This window comes from Danio rerio, chromosome 24 (genome assembly GCF_052040795.2).
Source record: "Danio rerio strain M-AB ecotype USA chromosome 24, GRCz13ab, whole genome shotgun sequence".
Taxonomy (NCBI): domain Eukaryota; kingdom Metazoa; phylum Chordata; class Actinopteri; order Cypriniformes; family Danionidae; genus Danio; species Danio rerio.
The window spans coordinates 43931089-43950874 of record NC_141044.1 but is presented as its reverse complement, the minus strand read 5'-3'; the positions used below and the strand labels follow the sequence as shown (position 1 = coordinate 43950874).

Sequence of the window (19786 nt, the reverse complement as noted above, 5' to 3'; positions counted from 1 at the left end):
AAAAATATAAAATCTTTATTAAAAATGTATATATATATATATATATATATATATATATATATATATATATATATATATATATATATATATATATACATTTTTAATAAAGATTTTGCATTATAAACTAATTTTATTACAAGTATGCAATCTTAAAAATTTGTATCTTTATTTAAAACGCTATATATAGTTTCTTATGTTTATCATTTCCTTCTGCAGTGAAACATGAGGTCCTTCATGATGAACTCCATTGCAATCTCCTTAATAACTTCAGTACTGTAAAATCATTAGATTAGCGCTACTTTGGGCTCATTAGCTCACAAAAGCAAAACGTCTAGACAACAAAAATCCATCATTAGAGCAGAGCTATTAAATTACAATAAATAAGTCTCTGTATTAGAATGATAGCAGGTGACGTTTGAGCAGCGCAGGAGGGTCTTATATAACACTCATCATTACACAGCAGGTCTTCAGTCTGCCGCTAAAAGAAAGAAGTGGTCAGAAGGCAAGAGCATAATGCATATTATCAAAGAGACAGATGTTATATGAATATATGAGAGACATGAGCACTTATATACATGGAGACGAGGCGTTTCTGAGAGCTTTTAACCCTCAGTTTAACCTGCTGGACCACGGCTAACCCTCAGTCAGACTGCTGACACGCACTGTCTGACCACAACAGACCAAAGCATCATTATTGTACACATCTCCTCTGCCTATTATAAGCATAATGATACTTTGTAAACAAAAAAACAATATATATGTAGGAGAGTATATATATATATATATATATATATATATATATATATATATATTAGAAGGTTTTTAACATATCAAACTGCAATATTATCCATGCACACAGTGATATTCTTTCATTTGGCGTATTGCATTACATCGTGGTCACAAGCCTGTTTAACTGCATTGAAGCCTATTGACTCAATATATAAACAAGCACTTAAATTATGGACTTAAAGCCTATGCGATGGCATCATTGTTAAGTTTTTATGTAAACATTATCTTTTTAGTTTTGATAGTTTTATTACATTTAATTATCTCAATTTAATTGGTTTTAAAATGTTTAAATAATCATGCTCCAATCCTGTTTTCTGATTTAATCAGTCGGCATCAAACCTCTCACAGGGTCACACCGGCAACTGCTAAAGGTGAGTGTCTAGTGCCAAAGTGTAAGACCTCCTTTGGTCAATCTGTTTTCTCTGTAAAGGGAGCCAAACTGTGAAATGGTTTACAGTACGTGTTAGCCTAAAATCAGAAAGTAACAAATATTTTTAGTAGTGCTCTTAAAAAGTGGTTAAAAACTTAACAGCAGTGTTTGCAAAAGTAGTCTACTGTAGTTTGTTGGATCATGTCGCCTTTGCTTTTGCCTTTAGTAATTTTTATTTAAAGAATTATAATGTTGTGTATATGTATTTATTATATTTCCATTTTGACAATTTTTTCAAGCCTCCTGTGGACAGGTGTTGAGAATTAGCAAGTTAGCTAAAACACTTAAACAAATGCATTTGGTTGTCCAGTGTAATTGTGATGTCCATGTCAGATAAATAAATAAATAAATAAATAAATATGTACACACACACACACACACACACACACACACACACACACACACACACACACACACACACACACACACACACACATTTATTATTATTATTATTATTATTATTATTATTATTAATAATAATAATATGAATATTATTAGCAAAAATGTATATGTATGCATGATGTGAATTATTATTATTATTATTAAATATAACTATTTTATTATATATATATATATATATATATATATATATATATATATATATATATATATATATATATATATATAATGTTATTATAATATTAATTGCAATAGAAATAGAAATAGAAATTACTAAATATTTAATAAAATGTAATAAAACACACATGTATTATTATTTTTTATTAATAACTAGCAAAAAATAAATATGTATGCATGATGTGAATTTATTATTATTATTATTATTATTATTATTATTATACATTATTATATATTATTATTATTATATATTATTATATATACAATTTTATAATATATAAAATGTAATTATAATATTAATAACAATAAAAATAAATATATAAAAAGAAATTACTAAATATGTAATAAAATTAATATTACTACTCATTACTACACATTTTTCAATTTGGCAAAATTCCAGGCATTACTTGCAATTTCTCTGTTAATAATTGTAAAATGAACTACTTTGAGTATCGTACCGCAGCGCTTGATTATCTCCATCTGTCTTGTTGCTGTTCATCTTGGTTCCCCCTGCCCTGCACATTTTGTATGTCTCTTTTAATTGACAAATAATAATAAGTTAATGGATCTCCCTGCCAATGAGTTGATCTAAATCAGATGTGTTAATTAAGGCATGCAAAATGTGCAGGGCAGGGGGAACCACTGCTCTACAGGTTACTGCAGTAAGTGTGTATGACTCACGCTCTCCTCCTTGAGCTTCTCCATGGTGCAGGCGGGCAGTGGGGTCAGTGGGGTCATGGGGGTCAGCGGCCCCTGGCTGGAGATGCCGTTCTGCTCCACGGCTACCATGAGTTTGCCATTGATGTTAAAGCTGGGGAAGAAGAACTGTGAGCTGTGGCTGCAGGAGCTCTGAGCACTGGTGCGTCTGCGGCTCCAGGGCAGCGCCAGAGCGCCACCTCGACTGTCCGAGTCTCCGTGATTGCTGAACTCATCATCGGCAAAGTCCAGCTCTGAATCCTTGTTGACCGGCCGGAAGTTGAAGATGCTGACCGCGCTCTCCCTTCGGGCCCGCAGAGACAGGGTGCGCACCAGCAGAGAGTGTGTTTGCTGGAGAAACACAGCAGACATGGAAGTCAGTAAAGGAGAATTTTTGTAAAAAAAAATGTGTGTTATGATGAGATACTTCTTCATGAACCGCCACCTTATCATAGTGATGGGTTTTGACTGGCTAAGTGATTCTAAGAGCTATGTTGTCAGGAACTAAATGCCCCTGGTAGTGTCTCTCAAGGAAAAAAGTTCCTAAATGCATTCTGTGGGGGTGTTCTGGGAGTATGGGATCAGAGGCGTTCTGTTAAGGGCTGTCCAGCTCCTGTATAAACAGAGCAGGAATTTGGTTTGCATTGCCCGCATTAAGTCAGACTTGTTCCTGTTGGATGCTGCCCTTTTTCACCACTTCTGTTAATTATTTTCATGGACTGAATTTCTAGGCACAACTTTTGGCCAGTGGGGGTTTGGTTTGGGACCAAAGGAGTTCATCTCTGCTATTAGCAGATGATGTTGTCCTGCTGGCTTTATAAGACATGGACCTTCAGCATGCACTGGGACAGTTTACTGCAGAGTGTTTTGGAGCACAGATGGGAATCAGCACTTCCATGTCTGAGGCAATGGTGCTCGGCCAAACAAAATGGACTTTGCTAAACCCAGACAAAACAAAAAACAAACAAGGAATAAAAACAAAACAATTGCATTTGTGTTTAGCAAAAGAAAAAGGAAAAGTCAGTGCATTACAGGAGTTTACTGCTGGTTGTGAAGGTCTATAAACAACAAATTTCTATTTTTTGTTCATAAATGTACCTTAATGCCCTCTATGGGGTCCAGTTTGGCCGGTTTGTCTTCTCCTGTGCCCTCTGACAGCGGCCGGGAGCTTTTCCTGCGCTCCAGCTTGGCTTTGTCTTGTGTAGAAAAGGGCGACACGTCTGCCGTCAGGATGGACTCTGTTTCTTGTGCTTTCTGAGCCGCCTGACAGACAGCACACAGAAATATGCAGAAATATACTCACAGTCCAGAGAGATTCTCACATGCTCAGCACACAACCTCCTTGCTTTTAAAGAGCTGAACAACAATTAGCAAAAAATATACTGTATTGTGTAAAAAAAAAAGTTTATACAAGTTGTTGTCGTTATTATTATTATTATTATTATTATTATTATTTATTTTATTATTATTAATTATTATTATTATTATTATTATTATTATTATTAATTATTTTTTATTTTATTATCATTAATTATTATTATTATTATTATTATTATTATTATTTATTATTATTATTATTATTATTATTATTATTATTATTATTATTATTATTATTATTACTTTTTCAACCTTTTGTTTTGGTGAAAATGTATTATTTAAAAAAAATTGATCTAGTGTATTTACTGTAATGTTCCACTTCCCTTATAATCAGTGCTGACTGTCATATATATTAATAAATCATATTATTATTGTCTTATTTTATTATTCATATTTTTAATAGATTGTGTAGCTAGAATGTATTTATTGTTATGTTTTACTTCTCTCATAATACATTTTCAGTGTTGACCATCATATATAGCACTCAATTATATTATATATGACATTAGTATAATAATAATAATAATAATAATAATAATAATAATAATAATAATAATAATGTATTATTATTATTACTGGTATTATCGTTGTTGTAATAAGAATTATATATATATATATATATATATATATATATATATATATATATATATATATATATATATATATATATATATATATATATATATATATATATATTATCATTGTTGTATTTTATTGTACTGTGTTATAAGGTAGTGTATTATACTGTACTGTACTATACTGTACCTGCTGCTCCTTCTTGAGCTGCTCCATGGCGAGCTGGAACTCCTGCTCTTTCTGCAGAGCTTCAGCGATGGTGGCCTGGTTCTGCTCCTCGTAGGCCATCGCCACCACCGCCAGGATCAGATTGACCAGGTAAAAGGAGCCCAGGAAGATCACCACCACGAAAAACACCATGTACGCTTTTCCTGCAGAGCGCAGCGTCTGTGCAGCACACACACACCATCACCGTCTGCGGCTGCAGGAGCTGCGCTCGCAGGAAAACTCATGCACAGTGTCCTTCAGAGCCTCCACACACACTCACACTGACACATACACACACTCACACGTTTGTCAGGCCGATAAATGATCATTCACAGATCTGCATTTCCCAGGCTGATAGACAGATATCTTTGAGATGATCTTGAGTTGAACTTCCAACAGTGTTTTCTGCCCAGTTTTCAACAGAATTTCTTGCAAATGCAAACTTTTTGGGGGGTTTTCTCACATTTTTTATGTAATTCTGAGTTCATATGTCAAAAGTCTGATAGATATATTTTATTTATCAGATTTTTTACAAATCTGGTTTTATATTTGTCACAATCACCAGCGATCTAATCCTTAAAAACCGCTGGTACACTAACAGATCGCATAGACCAGATCCAGTCATGCAACACACACACACACCCCTGCTCCAATTCTCCATTGATTAGACTCATAACTGTCCATAACTCTTGGACTGATTACACTACACATATACACGGCTCACTTTGAAACTCTCGTTGCCGTGTTTTGACCCTCGCCTTGTTTGTTTGTTTACGTTGTCTGCTGCCTGCCTGCTTGACCACGACTCTGGATTGCCCGTGTACATCTGTTTGCCCCTGTGTTGACCATTGCTTGCCTGACCATTCTCTGTTCAATAAACCCTGCATTTGGATCTGCACTCCGTTGTCAGCGTCCCACTTCACATTACAATATTGCATTATTCAACTTCCTCATAATGAGTTTATTCTTTGTCATTTAGTTAATCAGACATGATTTCTTGCAAATGCAAATGCAAATATCTTTGCTGTTCTGTTTATATCTGAATATCAAAAATGAGTTTTGTGCTGACTTTACAGATGTTTTCAAATTTAGTTTTGAATGCACATCTGAGCTTAATGCTCAAGATTCGACTCACAATTTTGGATTTATTTCTTGCAATTTTTCCATCAGAATCACAACTTAATTCCTATTTTAATGCACATTTTAATGGTTTTGTCTCAATTACTTAAAAAAAATTGGTTTAAAGGATTCAATTGTATTTAAAATTTCACACTTAGCTGAGGATTGATTATAAAGGTTGTTTGGCATTTTGTCCCAGGAGAGAGCCCGGACCTCATAAGATCCTCGAGCCCGGGGCTCCCTCCCGTTTGCAAAGTGGGAGGGGAGTTTGAGCTTAGGTAGATCTGGAGAACTCCCCTGCTGTGGTAGCTTGTGAACAGATAGTGATTGCTCTTAAGAGATTACTTACTACTTACTTAAAACTCCTTACTAGCAGCATGTCTATGGTGCAGATTCGGATTAGTCAGTAAACTTAAGTTGCATATTTTTGGACGGAGGGAGAAAACCAGGGAACCCGGGGGAAACCCATGTGAGCACGGGGAGAACGTGTAAACTCCGCACAGAAACGTCAGCTGGCTTTGTTAAGGACTAGAACCAGTGACGTTCTTGCTGTGAGGCAACAGTGCTAACCACTGGGCCACCGTGCCACCCATCTAGTAATGGAGGAGGGGTAGGGGTGGAAGGGGGGATTCTTTAAAACGAAGATGGCTGTGATATGGAACTGAGGGTATTTATAGTGGCTTAGGAATCGTAATTCTCATGCACAGCACACACACACACACACACACACACACACACACACACACACAGTTTGTCAGGCTGATAAATGATCGTTCACAGATCTGCATTTTCCAGGCTGATAAACAAACATGTCTCAGTTTATCATGGATTGAATTAGCAACAACCTGGATTGAAATCGGCAAATCAGTGGAGAAAACTGATTAATAAAAGCTCAACTTCTGCATGTATACTATGAGTACTATGTGTAAAATTAGATTTTTAATGTTAATAAATCAATAAATGTTCACAATCACTACCGTTTAATGGTTCAAAATATGATAACTACCTGAAAAAAGTCTTGTGGCCTATGCAAGTTTTATGATCAGCATATAATAAGCTGACTTCTAGTTGATCATTTGGTATCAGAAGTGTCTTATATGAAAGGTAAAGGCCTCTAGATTTAGCTTATTTGAGCACAATAAAATCTGATCATGCCTTGATTCTTAACGATTTCATTAGGACTGTAAGCTCTGACTCTGCTTAAATTAAAGACTCATCACTGAACAGAAATAATGTCCAGCATGGAATATAAAGTCATGTGGAGCTTGGATGTCTGCATCTATACAGTGCATACTGAGCATAAACTGAGCATCAGGTAATGTGTGTGAGTACTGACGTGATGGTAGAGGTTTTCCCAGTAATCTTGAGTCATGAGTCTGAAGAGAGACAGAAAAGCCCATCCGAAGGTGTCGAAGCTGGTGTAGCCGTAATTCGGGTTTCTGCCCGTCTTTAAGCATTCAAATCCATCCGGACATTTCCTGAAAAAACAAATCAATATCTTATTGTTTGTGATTATTTGACGGGGGTGGCTCAGTGGTTAGCACTGTGGCCTCACAGTAAGAAGGTCACTGATTCGTGTAGGGTCACACCTCTAGCAGACAATATAGAGTCAGAATTATTAGCCCCCCTGAATTATTAAAGCCCCTGTTTATTTTTTCCCCAATTTCTGTTAGATTGTTTTAGCACATTTCTAAGCATAATAGTTTTAATAACTTATTTCTAATAACTGATTTATTTTATCTTTGTCATGATGACAGTAAACAATATTAGACTAGATATTCTTCAAGACACTAGTATTCAGCTTAAAGTGACATTTAAAGGCTTCACTAGGTTAATGAGGGTAAAGTTAGGGTAATTAGGCAAGTCATTGTATAACGATGTTTTTTTCTGTACACTATCGAAAAAAAAATGCTTAAAGGGGCTAATAATATTGTCCCAAAAATGTTTTTTAAAAAATTAAAAACTACTTTTATTTTAGCCGAAATAAAACAAATAAGTCTTTTTCCAGAAGAAAAAATATTATCAGACATACTGTGAACATTTCCTTGCTCTGTTAAACATAATTTGGGAAATATTAAAAAAAGAAAAAGAAAATCAAAAGGGGGCGAATAATTCTGACTTCAACTGTATATCTATTTTTTTATGCTGATGAGAAAGGAGTTAATGTCAACTGGAAAATATGACTCAACCAGTTCTGAACTATATTGTCCTGCACACACTAGTAAAAAAATCATAATAATATGAAAACCAATATCTGGTGTGTGGATCATTTTAGTTTTAGAGAGTCAAAATCATTTAAAAATGCTAGCAGTGGCTGGCAAATAAAAAACACTGAGGAAATATTCCACTGGAAAACATGACTCAAGCCCTGAACTATATCGTCCTGCACCCACTAGTAAAGAAACAATAATATCAAAAGCGATATTATCTGGTGTGTGGATGATGTTAGTTTTAGTTCCCCCATGGCAGTGAGAGTGTGTTGGCGCCAGCGGCCGGTGTGTGTGCCCGTCTGTGCTCTCAGCAGACTGGCATGCTGGAAGTGTGAGGGTGCGTGTGACGGACACTATCGCTCACACACACACCTCTGCGTGTCCCTGAAGGACGTGATAATGGACGGAGCCACTTCACTTCCATCCGGACGGGGCCGCGGAGCCCCAGTGCTGATATACACAGCGCTTGCCTTTCTGGAGCGCTATAAACTCATACGCACACTGAGACTGGCATCGGGACAGTGTGTACAGCATTTATATAAAGTCTGAATTATTCGCCCTTCTGTATATTTTTTTCTCAATTTCTGTTCAACAGAGAGAAGATTTTTCAGCACATTTATAAACATAATAACTCATTTCTAATAGCGGATTTATTTTCTCTTTGTCATGATCACAGTGAATAATATTAGACTAGATATTCTTCAAGACACTTCTATACAGCTTAAAGTGACATGTAAAGGCTTCACTAGGGTAATTAGGGTAAAGTTAGGGTAATTAGGCAAGTCATTGTATAACAGTGGTTTGTTCTGGAGACAATCAACACTAATATTGCTGAAGGGGGCGAATAATATTGACCTTAAAATAGCTTTAAACTATTAAAAACTGCTTTTATTCAAGCAGAAATAAAACAAATAAGACTTTCTCCAGAAGAACAATTATTAGAGGAAATACTGTGAACAATTCCTGAATCTGTTCAACATCATTTGGGAAATATTTGACAAAATTATTTTAATATTTGTTGTGTTGTCATTGTGATGTCCAATCTGACAGCTGGAGGGGCGTGGTTAAGTATGTTAACCACGCCCCAATACATCAGACAGACCTAATCTGAGAATAACTGAACACAAACAGGAAGTGCATTTTCAGATTCCAATTAGAGATTACAAGGGCAAACTCTTTATTTTATTCCTAATGTCATGCACGGATGAATTGTTCAACACAAAACTGGCAGCGTGAGCCAACGAAATCCTAATGGCTACCTTTGATTTCATATGGACTTTAAGGTTGCTTAGTGACATAAAAAGCATAGCGCTCTCCTTTTGTTCGTGTCAACAACTAAAAAGAGTCAGCTGAGCTGATCTGAGGTCAGTGTTATCCCTCTGTCAGTGAGTTATGTGCTGTATTCTGTCACTCTGGCAGCTGCGTTTGGACACGCTGCTCTATTTCAGAGCCTCTGTCCTGCGATGGGGGAATCTCTGCGTCCCTGTAAACCTATCCCAGTGTTGTTTCAGTCTCTCTTATGCTCCTATGAGCCAAGACGGACTCAAGGTTACTTCCTCTGGGATATGATCTGGGGTCAGATGGCGGCTCTGATCAGCACATGCCAGATTAAAGCCTCAAACGGCTCGGGTGACGTTTACTCTATCAGATCAGACCCATATATTGAGGAGAAACTAAACCAGCATCCCGGTAGCTCACAATACACTCTATTCTCATTTAAATCACTTGCTGTGCAACTTACACCTTAATAACATGAACAAGTTTGCACCATTCATTGATATCTGCAATGTTTATACTAACCGGCCACTTTATTAGGTACACCTTACTAGTACCGGGTCAGACCCCCTTTTGCCTCCAGAACTGCCTTAATCCATCAGGGCAGAGATTCAACAAGCTACTGGAAATATTCCTCAGAGATTTTGCTCCATATTGTCATGATAGCATCACACAGTTGCTGCAGATTTGTCGGCTGCACATCCATGATGCCAATCTCCCGTTCCACCACATCCCAAAGCTGCTCTATTGGATTGAGCTCTGGTGACTGTGGAGGCCATTTGAGTACAGTGAACTCATCGTCATGTTCAAGAAAGCAGTCTGAGATGATTGAGCTTTATGACATGCTGCGTTATCCTGCTGCCATCAGAAGATGGAGACACTGTGCTCATAAAGGGATGGACATGGTCAGCAGCAATACTCAGGTAGGCTGTGGCGTTGATGTGAAGCTGAATAGGTACTAATGGACCCAAAGTGTGCAAAGAAAATCTCCCCCACACCATTACACCACCACCACCAGCCTGAACCGCTGATACAAGGCAGGATGATCCATGTTTTCATGTTGTTGAGGCCAAATTGTGAGCCGAGCATCCGAATGTGTCAGCAGAAATGGAGACTCATCAGAGCAGCAACGTTTCTCCAATCTTCTATTGTCCAGTTTTGGTGAGTCTGTGTGAATTGTAGCCTCAGTTTCCTGTTCTTAGCTGACAGGAGCGGCACCCGGTGTGCTCTTCTGCTGCTGTAGCCCATCCGCCTCAAGGTTGGACGTGTTGTGTGTTCAGAGATGCTCTTCTGCAGAGCTCGGTTGTATCGAGTGCTTATTTGAGTTACTGTTGCCTTTCTATCAGCTGGAACCAGTCTGGCCATTCTCCTCTGACCTCTGGCATCAACAAGGCATTTGCGCCCACAGAACTGCCGCTCACTGGATATTTCCTCTTTGTCGGAGCATTCTCTGTAAACCCTAGAGATGGTTGTGCATGAAAATCCCAGTAGATCAGCAGTTTCTGAAATACTCAGAGCAGCCCGTCTGACACCAACAACCATGCCACGTTCAAAGTCTCTTAAATCCCCTTTCTTCTCCATTCTGATGCTCGCTTGAACTGCAGCAGATCCTCTTGACCATGTCTACATGCCCAAATGCATTGAGATGCTGCCATGTGATTGGCTGATTAGAACTTTGTGTTACAAATCACTTGCGTTAACATTTATATATAATTGAAGTCAAAATGATTCGCCCTCCTTTTAATTTTTCGTCTTTGTCAAATATTTCCCAAATGATGTTGAACAGATTCAGGAATTTTTGACAGTATTTCCTATAATATTTGTTCTTCTGGAGAAAGTCTTTTTTGTTTTATTTCGGCTAGAATAAAAGCAGTTTTTTTAAACTCATTTTAAGGTCAATATTATTAGCCCTTATAAGCAATATTAGTGTTGGATTGTGTCCAGAACAAACCACTGTTATACAATGACTTGCCTAATTACCCTAACTTTACCCTAATTACCCTAGTGAAGCCTTTAAATGTCACTTTAAGCTGAATACTAGTGTCTTGAAGAATATCTAGTCTAATATTATGTGCTGTCATCATGGCAGAGAGAAAGGAAATCAGTTATAAAATTAGAAATGATTTATTTAAACTTATGATTAGAAATGTGCTGACAAAATCTTCTCTTAATAATACTGTATACGCTTATAAATGTGAATATATCTACTATATATGTGTATATATATAAATATTTATAGACTATAAGGCAGTCAGTAAATTTCACTGACAGATGAATAAATGTGTGTGTATTCTGTGCTGTTTGTGATCTGCACATGTGTTTCGCTGTGAAAGAGATGATCTTGCATTATTGTTGATATGATGAATATCTCCATATGTGGGTCGTGTGGCTCACAGCTGTGTGTATGCATGTGTGTGTGTCTTTGCATGTGTGTGTGTTTGTTTCCCTCGGGGGGCAATTAAGTGCATTAATCCAGCGATCTTCTTGTAGTTTTTGGGTTCCGGTCAGCTTGTGTTCAGTGCGTGAGTGTGTGTATGAGTGTGTGTTTGTGTGTGATGGAGCTCAAAGATCTGGAAAACAATAATTCTTTATCTTGGCTGATTTTGGGAAATTGTTTTAATAATGTTGGAATTATCATGGCATTTAATATTTAAGATGATTAAATAGAAGGTCGGTAAATTATGCTATACAATTTTTTGATATGTTATGTTATGTTAGTTCTGATCTGAGAAATAAGCCGCTAAGAAGAACTGAACTGTAAATTACTAGCTTGTATCACCCGGCTGACCCTCGTAAAGCTCTAAATGCAGCACAATGGCTTTAACAGGCAAGTGTTTGTCTCAGTTTTATCAGAGGTGGACACACACACACACACACACACACACACACACACGTTTGTTTTGTGCTTTGTCTCTTTCTGTTTTATCCAGATGTTATAATCGACATTTACAGGCCGTGTCGTAAAACACACCAGCGAGACCTGCACATTAAGACCCAACAACTCAGACAATAGCACATGCTTTCTCTCAAAGCTTTTTGTTTGTGCATAAAATTTCTAAGAAATAATTTAGTTTTTATTAAACTATATAAATGATGTAATATATACAGTTTTTTTAATAAAGAGCTAATTATTTTATTTTATTTTATAATTGTTTATGTTATTTTATTTTATTTCCTGTTCAACACTTTTTTCTCAAAGTTTTTAGTTCATGCATAAAACATCTCTGTGATAAATATATTTTTTCATTATACTAAATGAGTAAATTAATAAATTCGCTTTTAAAATACAATTTATAATAAACAATCATTTATTTAATTTTTTAATTTAATTTAATTTAATTTAATTTAATTTAATTTAATTTAATTTAATTTAATTTAATTTAATTTAATTTAATTTAATTTTATTTTATTTAATTTTATTTTATTATTTTATTTTATTTTTAAATGAAACTAAATTAAATACAAAAAAATCTAAATTGTTTCCCAGAGATGGGTTGCAGCTGGAAGGGCATCCACTGCATAAAAAACATATGCTGGATAAGTTGGCGATTCATTCTGCTGTGGCGACCCCAGAATAATAAACGGACTAAGCCGAAAAAGACAATGAATGAATGAATGAAAATCTAAATTGGCTGTAATGTATGTGAATGTGAAAGTGTACGGGTGTTCCTCAGTACTGGGTTGCAGCTGGAAGGGCATCTGCTGTGTAAAACATATGCTGGAACAGTAGACAATTCATTTCTGCTGTGGCGACCCCTGATGAGCCAAAGGAAAATGAATTTGTTAAAATTAAATTAAATTAAATTAAATTAAATTAAATTAAATTAAATTAAATTAAATTTTATGCAAATAAATATTTTTTCTATCCTAAACTATTTAAGTAGTAAATATATTTTTCAAATGAAAAGCTAACTATTATTTATATATATATATATATATATATATATATATATATATATATATATATATATATATATATATATATATTTTTTTTTTTTTTTTTTTTTTTTTTTGATTAAAAATATTTTGTAATTTTTTAAATTATTATTTTATTTTATTTATTTTTTGTTATTTTATTTTATTCCTGTACCTGCTCAATAGTTTATCTCAAAGTTTTTTGTTCATGCATAAATTGTCTTAGTGATATTTTTTATTATCCTTAATTATAATTGTAATGAATATACTAAATAATTAATGTAATAAATATACTTTTAAAATAATAGACAAAATATTTATAATAAATAACTTTATAATAAATATATAAAATAATAGACTTTTATAAAGATGAAAACCGCACAGGCCTTCCATTACGTGCTCAATATTGAACTGCACTGCAGAAATGTTGAGGATTTTGGAAATATCACATTATCGATTAGCAGTCGCTTTTAGGATAATGTTTTATCCATTCGACTGTAGAAGAAGGGTCTAACTCTGCAGGTGCTGAACCTAGGAAACCGTAAATCCCAGTAAATGGAGTGAAATCCTAGAAGCGGCATAGAGATAACGATTCCTGCAAACACATTACAGGCCGACTGCTTCTGCATCTCCGAAAGTTTCTTGCTTGTGCATAAAATGTTTTGATGATAAAGATTTTTATTATCATAAACACAAGCACACCTGACCAGCACTGACAACACAGCTAATGCTGTTTCACATCTGCCGCGATGCTGACACACAGGCATTTGCAGCTCTTCTGAAAACTCATTTGCATTTAAAGCGACAGTCACCAAAACACCACAACTAGGATCAAAGCCTTAAAGGGTCAGATTCAGAGAGCTGGAGAACATTATCTGTGTGCTGTTTTGAGCTAAACGTTCACACACACACACTCTAGGGACATCAGAGACGCATTTTACATCTTGTATAAAAGGTCTTAATAGGTCACCTTTGACTCAGTTGTATGTTTATCAGGCAGGTTCCCACGGCGGGGTGTTTCTGTAAGTGTAGATATGACCACCAGCACATACTGTACAGATCTCTCATGAGCAGACGCTTTAATGTACCGACGGCTGCTCTAATATTAGCAATTAGCAAACAGATATTGCTCAGAGCTGGTTCACACTACGATAGCGAGCGGGATTATATAGTCTAAAATGATTCAGATGCCAGATATAATTTCTGATACTTCTGCATTGGAGTGTTCAGGACATTATGGGTCATTCATGTAAGTGAGGAGAGTAAATAAAGTAAATGTAAATGTGTCACATAAACATTCATTCATTCATTTTCCCTCAGCGTATTCCTTTATTTATCAGGGGTCACCACGGTGAAATGAACCAACAACTATTCCAGCAAATGTTTTACGCAGCGGATATCCTTCCAGCTGCAACCTAGTGAAGCTAATCATGGTTGTGTAAAGATTGCCGTGTTAACAGTTGTCTGAATGATCATTGGTTGATTGTTATTAATGACTTCTTTTATATTTCTATCATTGTTATTTGGCATTATGAAGATTATTTAATTCTGACACAGTTTAACTTTAAATTCTGCTCAGATTTGTGGATCCTGCATCTCTAAAACCAGTCAAAGGGTACTTTTGATTTATTATTATTATTATTTTTTTAAACTATTTGAACTATGTGAAATTATTATTAAGATTATTATTAAATTACTATTTCAATTATTTAACAATAGTATAAAATATTTTTTGATTAAATAAAACATTTAAAAATTAAATAAAGTAAATTGAATAAGATGAAAAATTAAATAAAATTAAAAAAATACTAAATAATCTCTGAGGGCGACACGGTGGCTGAGTAGTTAGCACCAGTGCTTAATTTGTGAATTGAGAAGGCCCCGGAACAGATTGGTGTTACTTGAGGATGGAGAAGTGTCAGGCACGAAAGTCTAGAGCTGGGGGGTGGAGGGCGTTGGATGGCAGAGGTCTGTGGTGAAAGACTAAAGAGAAATGGGGGGGGGGGGGGGGTTGGGGGGCGGTGTCGTAGACGAAAGTGAAGAGCGGTGGGGTGGGGGGGGGTGGGTGTCGTAGACGAAAGTGAAGAGCGGGGGGGCTGTCGTCGATGAAAGTGAAGAGCGGGGGGTTGTCGACGATGAAAGTGAAGAGCGGGGGGTTGTCGACGATGAAAGTGAAGAGCGGGGGGTTGTCGTAGACGAAAGTGAAGAGCGGGGGGTTGTCGTAGACGAAAGTGAAGAGTGGGGGGGTGTTGTAGATGAAAGTGAAGAGCGGGGGGGGGGGGGTGTTGTAGATGAAAGTGAAGACCGGGGGGTGTTGTAGACAAAAGTGAAGAGCGGGGGGGTGTCACGGACGAAAGTGAAGAGAATTGGGGAGTCGTGGAGAAAGTGAAAATGAACAGCAGATGGGCGAGGAGGGCGGTTGAGGAGCAGGATCGGTAAAATGAGGTGCCCAATCAGATTTCAGAGGTGCCGGATCCGGCGTATTCATTTAAGCCCTGGTAAGCACTATCACCTCAAAGCAAGAAGGTCACTGGTTCGAGTCTCGGCTGGGTCAGTTGCCGTTTCTGCATGTTCTCCCCATGTTGGTGTGGGTTTCCTTCGGGTGCTCCGGTTTCCCACACAGTCCAAACACATGCACTATAGGGGAACTGATCAACTAAACTGGCCGTAGTGTATGAGTGTGTATGGATGTTTCCTAGTATTGGGTTGCAGCTGGAAGGGCATCCGCTGCGTAAAACATATGCTGGTTATAATAGTTGGGGGTTCATTCTGCTGTGGCGACCCCAGATAAATAAAGGGACTAAGCCGAAGAAAAACGAATCAATGAATCTTCAAAACGAAAAGGCTTTGATTAATATTTCTTACAGGCTGACATTGAGGAAGTGAAGATAGTTTTGTTAATACTGTCATATTAACACTCGTCTGAATTATCTTCCGTTGATTCTTATTAATTACATAATTTATATTTCTATCAAAGTTATCTGACAATTTGAAGATGAATTGGATCTGACACAGAAACCTGGTCAAATCTTTGAACCTGGATCACAAATGCAATTATTATTATGATTAGGATTATATTACTATTTTATTCATTCATTCATTTTCTTTTCAGCTTAGTCCCTTTATTCATCAGGGGTCGCCACAGCGGAATGAACCGCCAACTTATCCAGCATATGTTTTATGCAGTGGATGCCCTTCCAGCTGCAACCCAGTACTAGGAAACACCCATACACATTCATTCACACTCACACTCATACACTACAACCAATTTATTTCATCAGTTCGCCAGAAGCAAATGTGTTGACATGAAGAAAACCCATGCCAACATGGGGAGAACATGCAATCTCCACACAGAAATGCCAACTGGCCCAGCTTGGACTCGAACCAAAGACCTTCTTACTGTGAGGCCACAGTGCTAATCACTAAGCCACCGTGCCGCCCCCAATCTATTATTTTTATTTTTTTTAATCATTATTATTTATTATTATTTTTTTTTAAATACATCATAAACCTACTTGTTCATTCATTCATTCATTCATTCATTCATTCATTTTCTTGTCGACTTAGTCCCTTTATTCATCTGGGGTCGCCACAGCGGAATGAACCGCCAACTTATCCAGCATATGTTTTACACAGCGGATGCCCTTCCAGCAACCCATCTCTGGTAAACACCCACACACACTCATACACTACGAACAATTTAGCCTACCCAATTCCCCTGTACAGCATGTGTTTGGACTGTGGGGAAAACTGGAGCACCCGGAGTAACATATTTTACTATTTGAATCATATGATAATATAAAAAATAAATTAAATGCTTAAAAAATTAAATTAATTAAAACACTTTAAAAAATAAGTAATTTATTTTTGTCTGATGGCAGGATTCTGTATCTTGTGATGCATATTTTTTTTTATTTTTCCTTAATTATTTATACTTTTGAATTGCTTTATGGGGTCTTGATCTTTCCTTTAACAACTTTTAACTTTGGAAAGTTCTGAAAAAGTGTGTTTTCTGCACATGTGTATTAGTGTGCAGTGCTGTATTGTCTGTGTTGGTGTTGTATATTACGCTACAAACCCCTTGTAATAAACTGCAGCACATTTTCTGTCATTTTACACACTTATTTATTATCCATTATATTATTTAAAACCACTAAAATGTCACTAAAAGTCACTTTGTTAAGTTGTAGAGTAGAATTTACAGCATCAAAAGTGGACAGAGCAGAGATCAACATCCCATAATGCAATTCACAACCGCAAATAAACCCAAAACACACAAAATACAGAAACTGTTCATTAGCTGATATATTTTACAGTGAGAGGCAGCTCTGGTCACTTGCCATTTGTGATGAGATGCAGCAGATTGTTGATGTCATTTTGTGTTGATAATTAGATAACTGATTAAATATTGAGTGTATCTGAAGCGAGTCATGCGCTTCCCATACAGCTTTCTGTGCTTTGCTCTTGACTGAAGAGCTTCATTGGCGTCTGTCTGCTTATGATGGGTGTGTGTGTGTGTGTGAGTTAGTCAAGGCCACTGACTCATACATGTACATGCAGTTCTGCTGAGTCAGATGCACAACACAACACACACACACACACACACACACACACACACACACACACACACACACACACACACACACACACACACACACAAACGCACACACTCAACTATATTTACTTCAGTCTGACTCCACACTCACTGCCTCACAGATCCCAAAACAGGTCTTTTCTATCAGCTGCTGCACATTCACTGCATTTCCCAAATCACAGTTGGATGTTCAGAAGTTGGTCGTTTTTGCTTTTATAATGTTTATAAGCAAACATTGTGTGACTTTTGTATGATTTTGAGACAAATTTTAAGATTTGCAACTCGCATTTACACCCCATAGTTCGAGTGTCCCAGTTCAGATTTTTCTGCACTCACATGGCACAGATCAAATGTATGAAAAAAAATCAGGTGCATTTCCATATACAGTACTCAGATTAGTTTGTAGACCTCATTGAAGACTGGGAAATTAAATTAAATTTAAATGGGAAAAGTGTAACGTCAATATAGCGAATGAAGCCCCGCCTACTAGTACAGGAGCCAATCAGAGATCGCTAATGACTCAGTCCAGAGGGGGGGAGCTCAGACCAGACGTTTATGTGGTTTCTGTGGTCAACAAACACACTGAAATCTCCGCAAATTCTTGCTTCACAGACATGAGAAATATATCCACATAAATCTTGAAATCTGTACCTTTTAATAAACACACTACACTTGACAACAAAAGTTTTTCTGGTTCTGTAATCTGTATGAAATGAACATGAGGTAGAGTCCGTCCTGTCAAACACACATCACATGTAGGGATGGCTGACGTGAAACTGACGTTTCGACACAGTGTCGAGATCCCGAAGCGCAAGTGTTTCGAAACACTGCACCGAAGCATGATCCGAAACACCCAGGTCACGTGACTAAAGTGTTTTGAAACACCTGGTCATGTGACTAAAGCGATTCAAAGCATTGATAATTTCAGAAGCGTTTCGAGACCTGGAGAATCTGAATTTGACTAACATGGTCAAATATCAGTTTTCCTTCTCATATGGCCTAGTGGACCGTGTGTGTTCATGTGGTAACAGTGTTTTTTAAACTATTTTTGGGTTCGAATCCCGACTAGTACAAAACTTTTATGTATTTTAATCATGTTACTGTTTTATGGTGTAGTCTAAGTCTAAGTCACCATACAGCTGCGGATACACCATCAATTTAGCATCATTTTTGTAACACTGTAAAATAATAATTAATATTTTACAGTACAGTGATGGGTTTGGGTTTTGAATAGACGTTAATAAAATACAATGGGACATTTAATTAATAATATAAATAATTATTGTTAACTTCTGGCCACAACTTTATCTGATCTAGCAACAACCCTGATTTATGACCAAAACAATACAAATTTATTTACAAGGTGTTTATTCAGATGTCAGAGCAATGTCGAAACAAAACGATACAAAAACAAAGCATTACCAACTGGTATTAAAGCATTTTAAAAATAACTATATCAGCCTAGATTCGAGCCCACTGGATGATGGACACAAATTCTAACCGCTCGACTAAATCACTTGTAGGTCCAAAGCTACGAAGTGGGGTTTCAAACCTCAATCTGCTCAACTGTTCTTTGCTGAAACTGTTTTAGTGCAATACAAATAAAATGACCACTAGGTGGCACTGTAGAGTGGTGTTTCGAAACGTTTCGAAGCTTCGACACATTTGCTTCGACTGTTTCAGTGTTTCACGAAGCCTCGCTTTGCCCACCACTAATCACATGACACATCACACATCACATGACAGCAACTTCCAACTTGTAAACAAAGAGTCGCTGTCATTTCTGGAGGAGATTCGGCATCAATACTAAGTTGTGGATTATTTCAGACAGGCAGCGCGATCAGACGATCATCATCCAGAGGAGGATAATGTGTAGAACAGCTATAAATGAGATTGGTGTGGTGATCTCATTTTGTTGGAGTGCGCATGTGCATTAGCTTGAACAACCTGAACATATGCTGATTATGTTTGATTTGAATGTTTAGAAACTAAACTTATGAGACAGATGTTGTTTAATTCTAT

At 36.7% G+C, this 19786-nt stretch overlaps 1 protein-coding gene across 4 annotated transcripts in view; it reads right to left on the bottom strand.

The window, feature by feature from the left end:
* scn5lab (sodium channel, voltage gated, type V-like, alpha b) overlaps positions 1-19786 on the bottom strand; it is a 251401-nt gene that overhangs the window by 127952 nt on the left and 103663 nt on the right. For all 4 annotated transcript variants that reach the window (XM_087308804.1, XM_087308807.1, XM_087308803.1 and 1 more), the window contains 4 exon segments: positions 7107-7248; positions 4634-4831; positions 3590-3754; positions 2477-2842 (listed from right to left, as the gene is read on the bottom strand). In XM_087308804.1, the coding sequence (XP_087164930.1) occupies positions 2477-2842; positions 3590-3754; positions 4634-4831; positions 7107-7248 (871 nt within the window).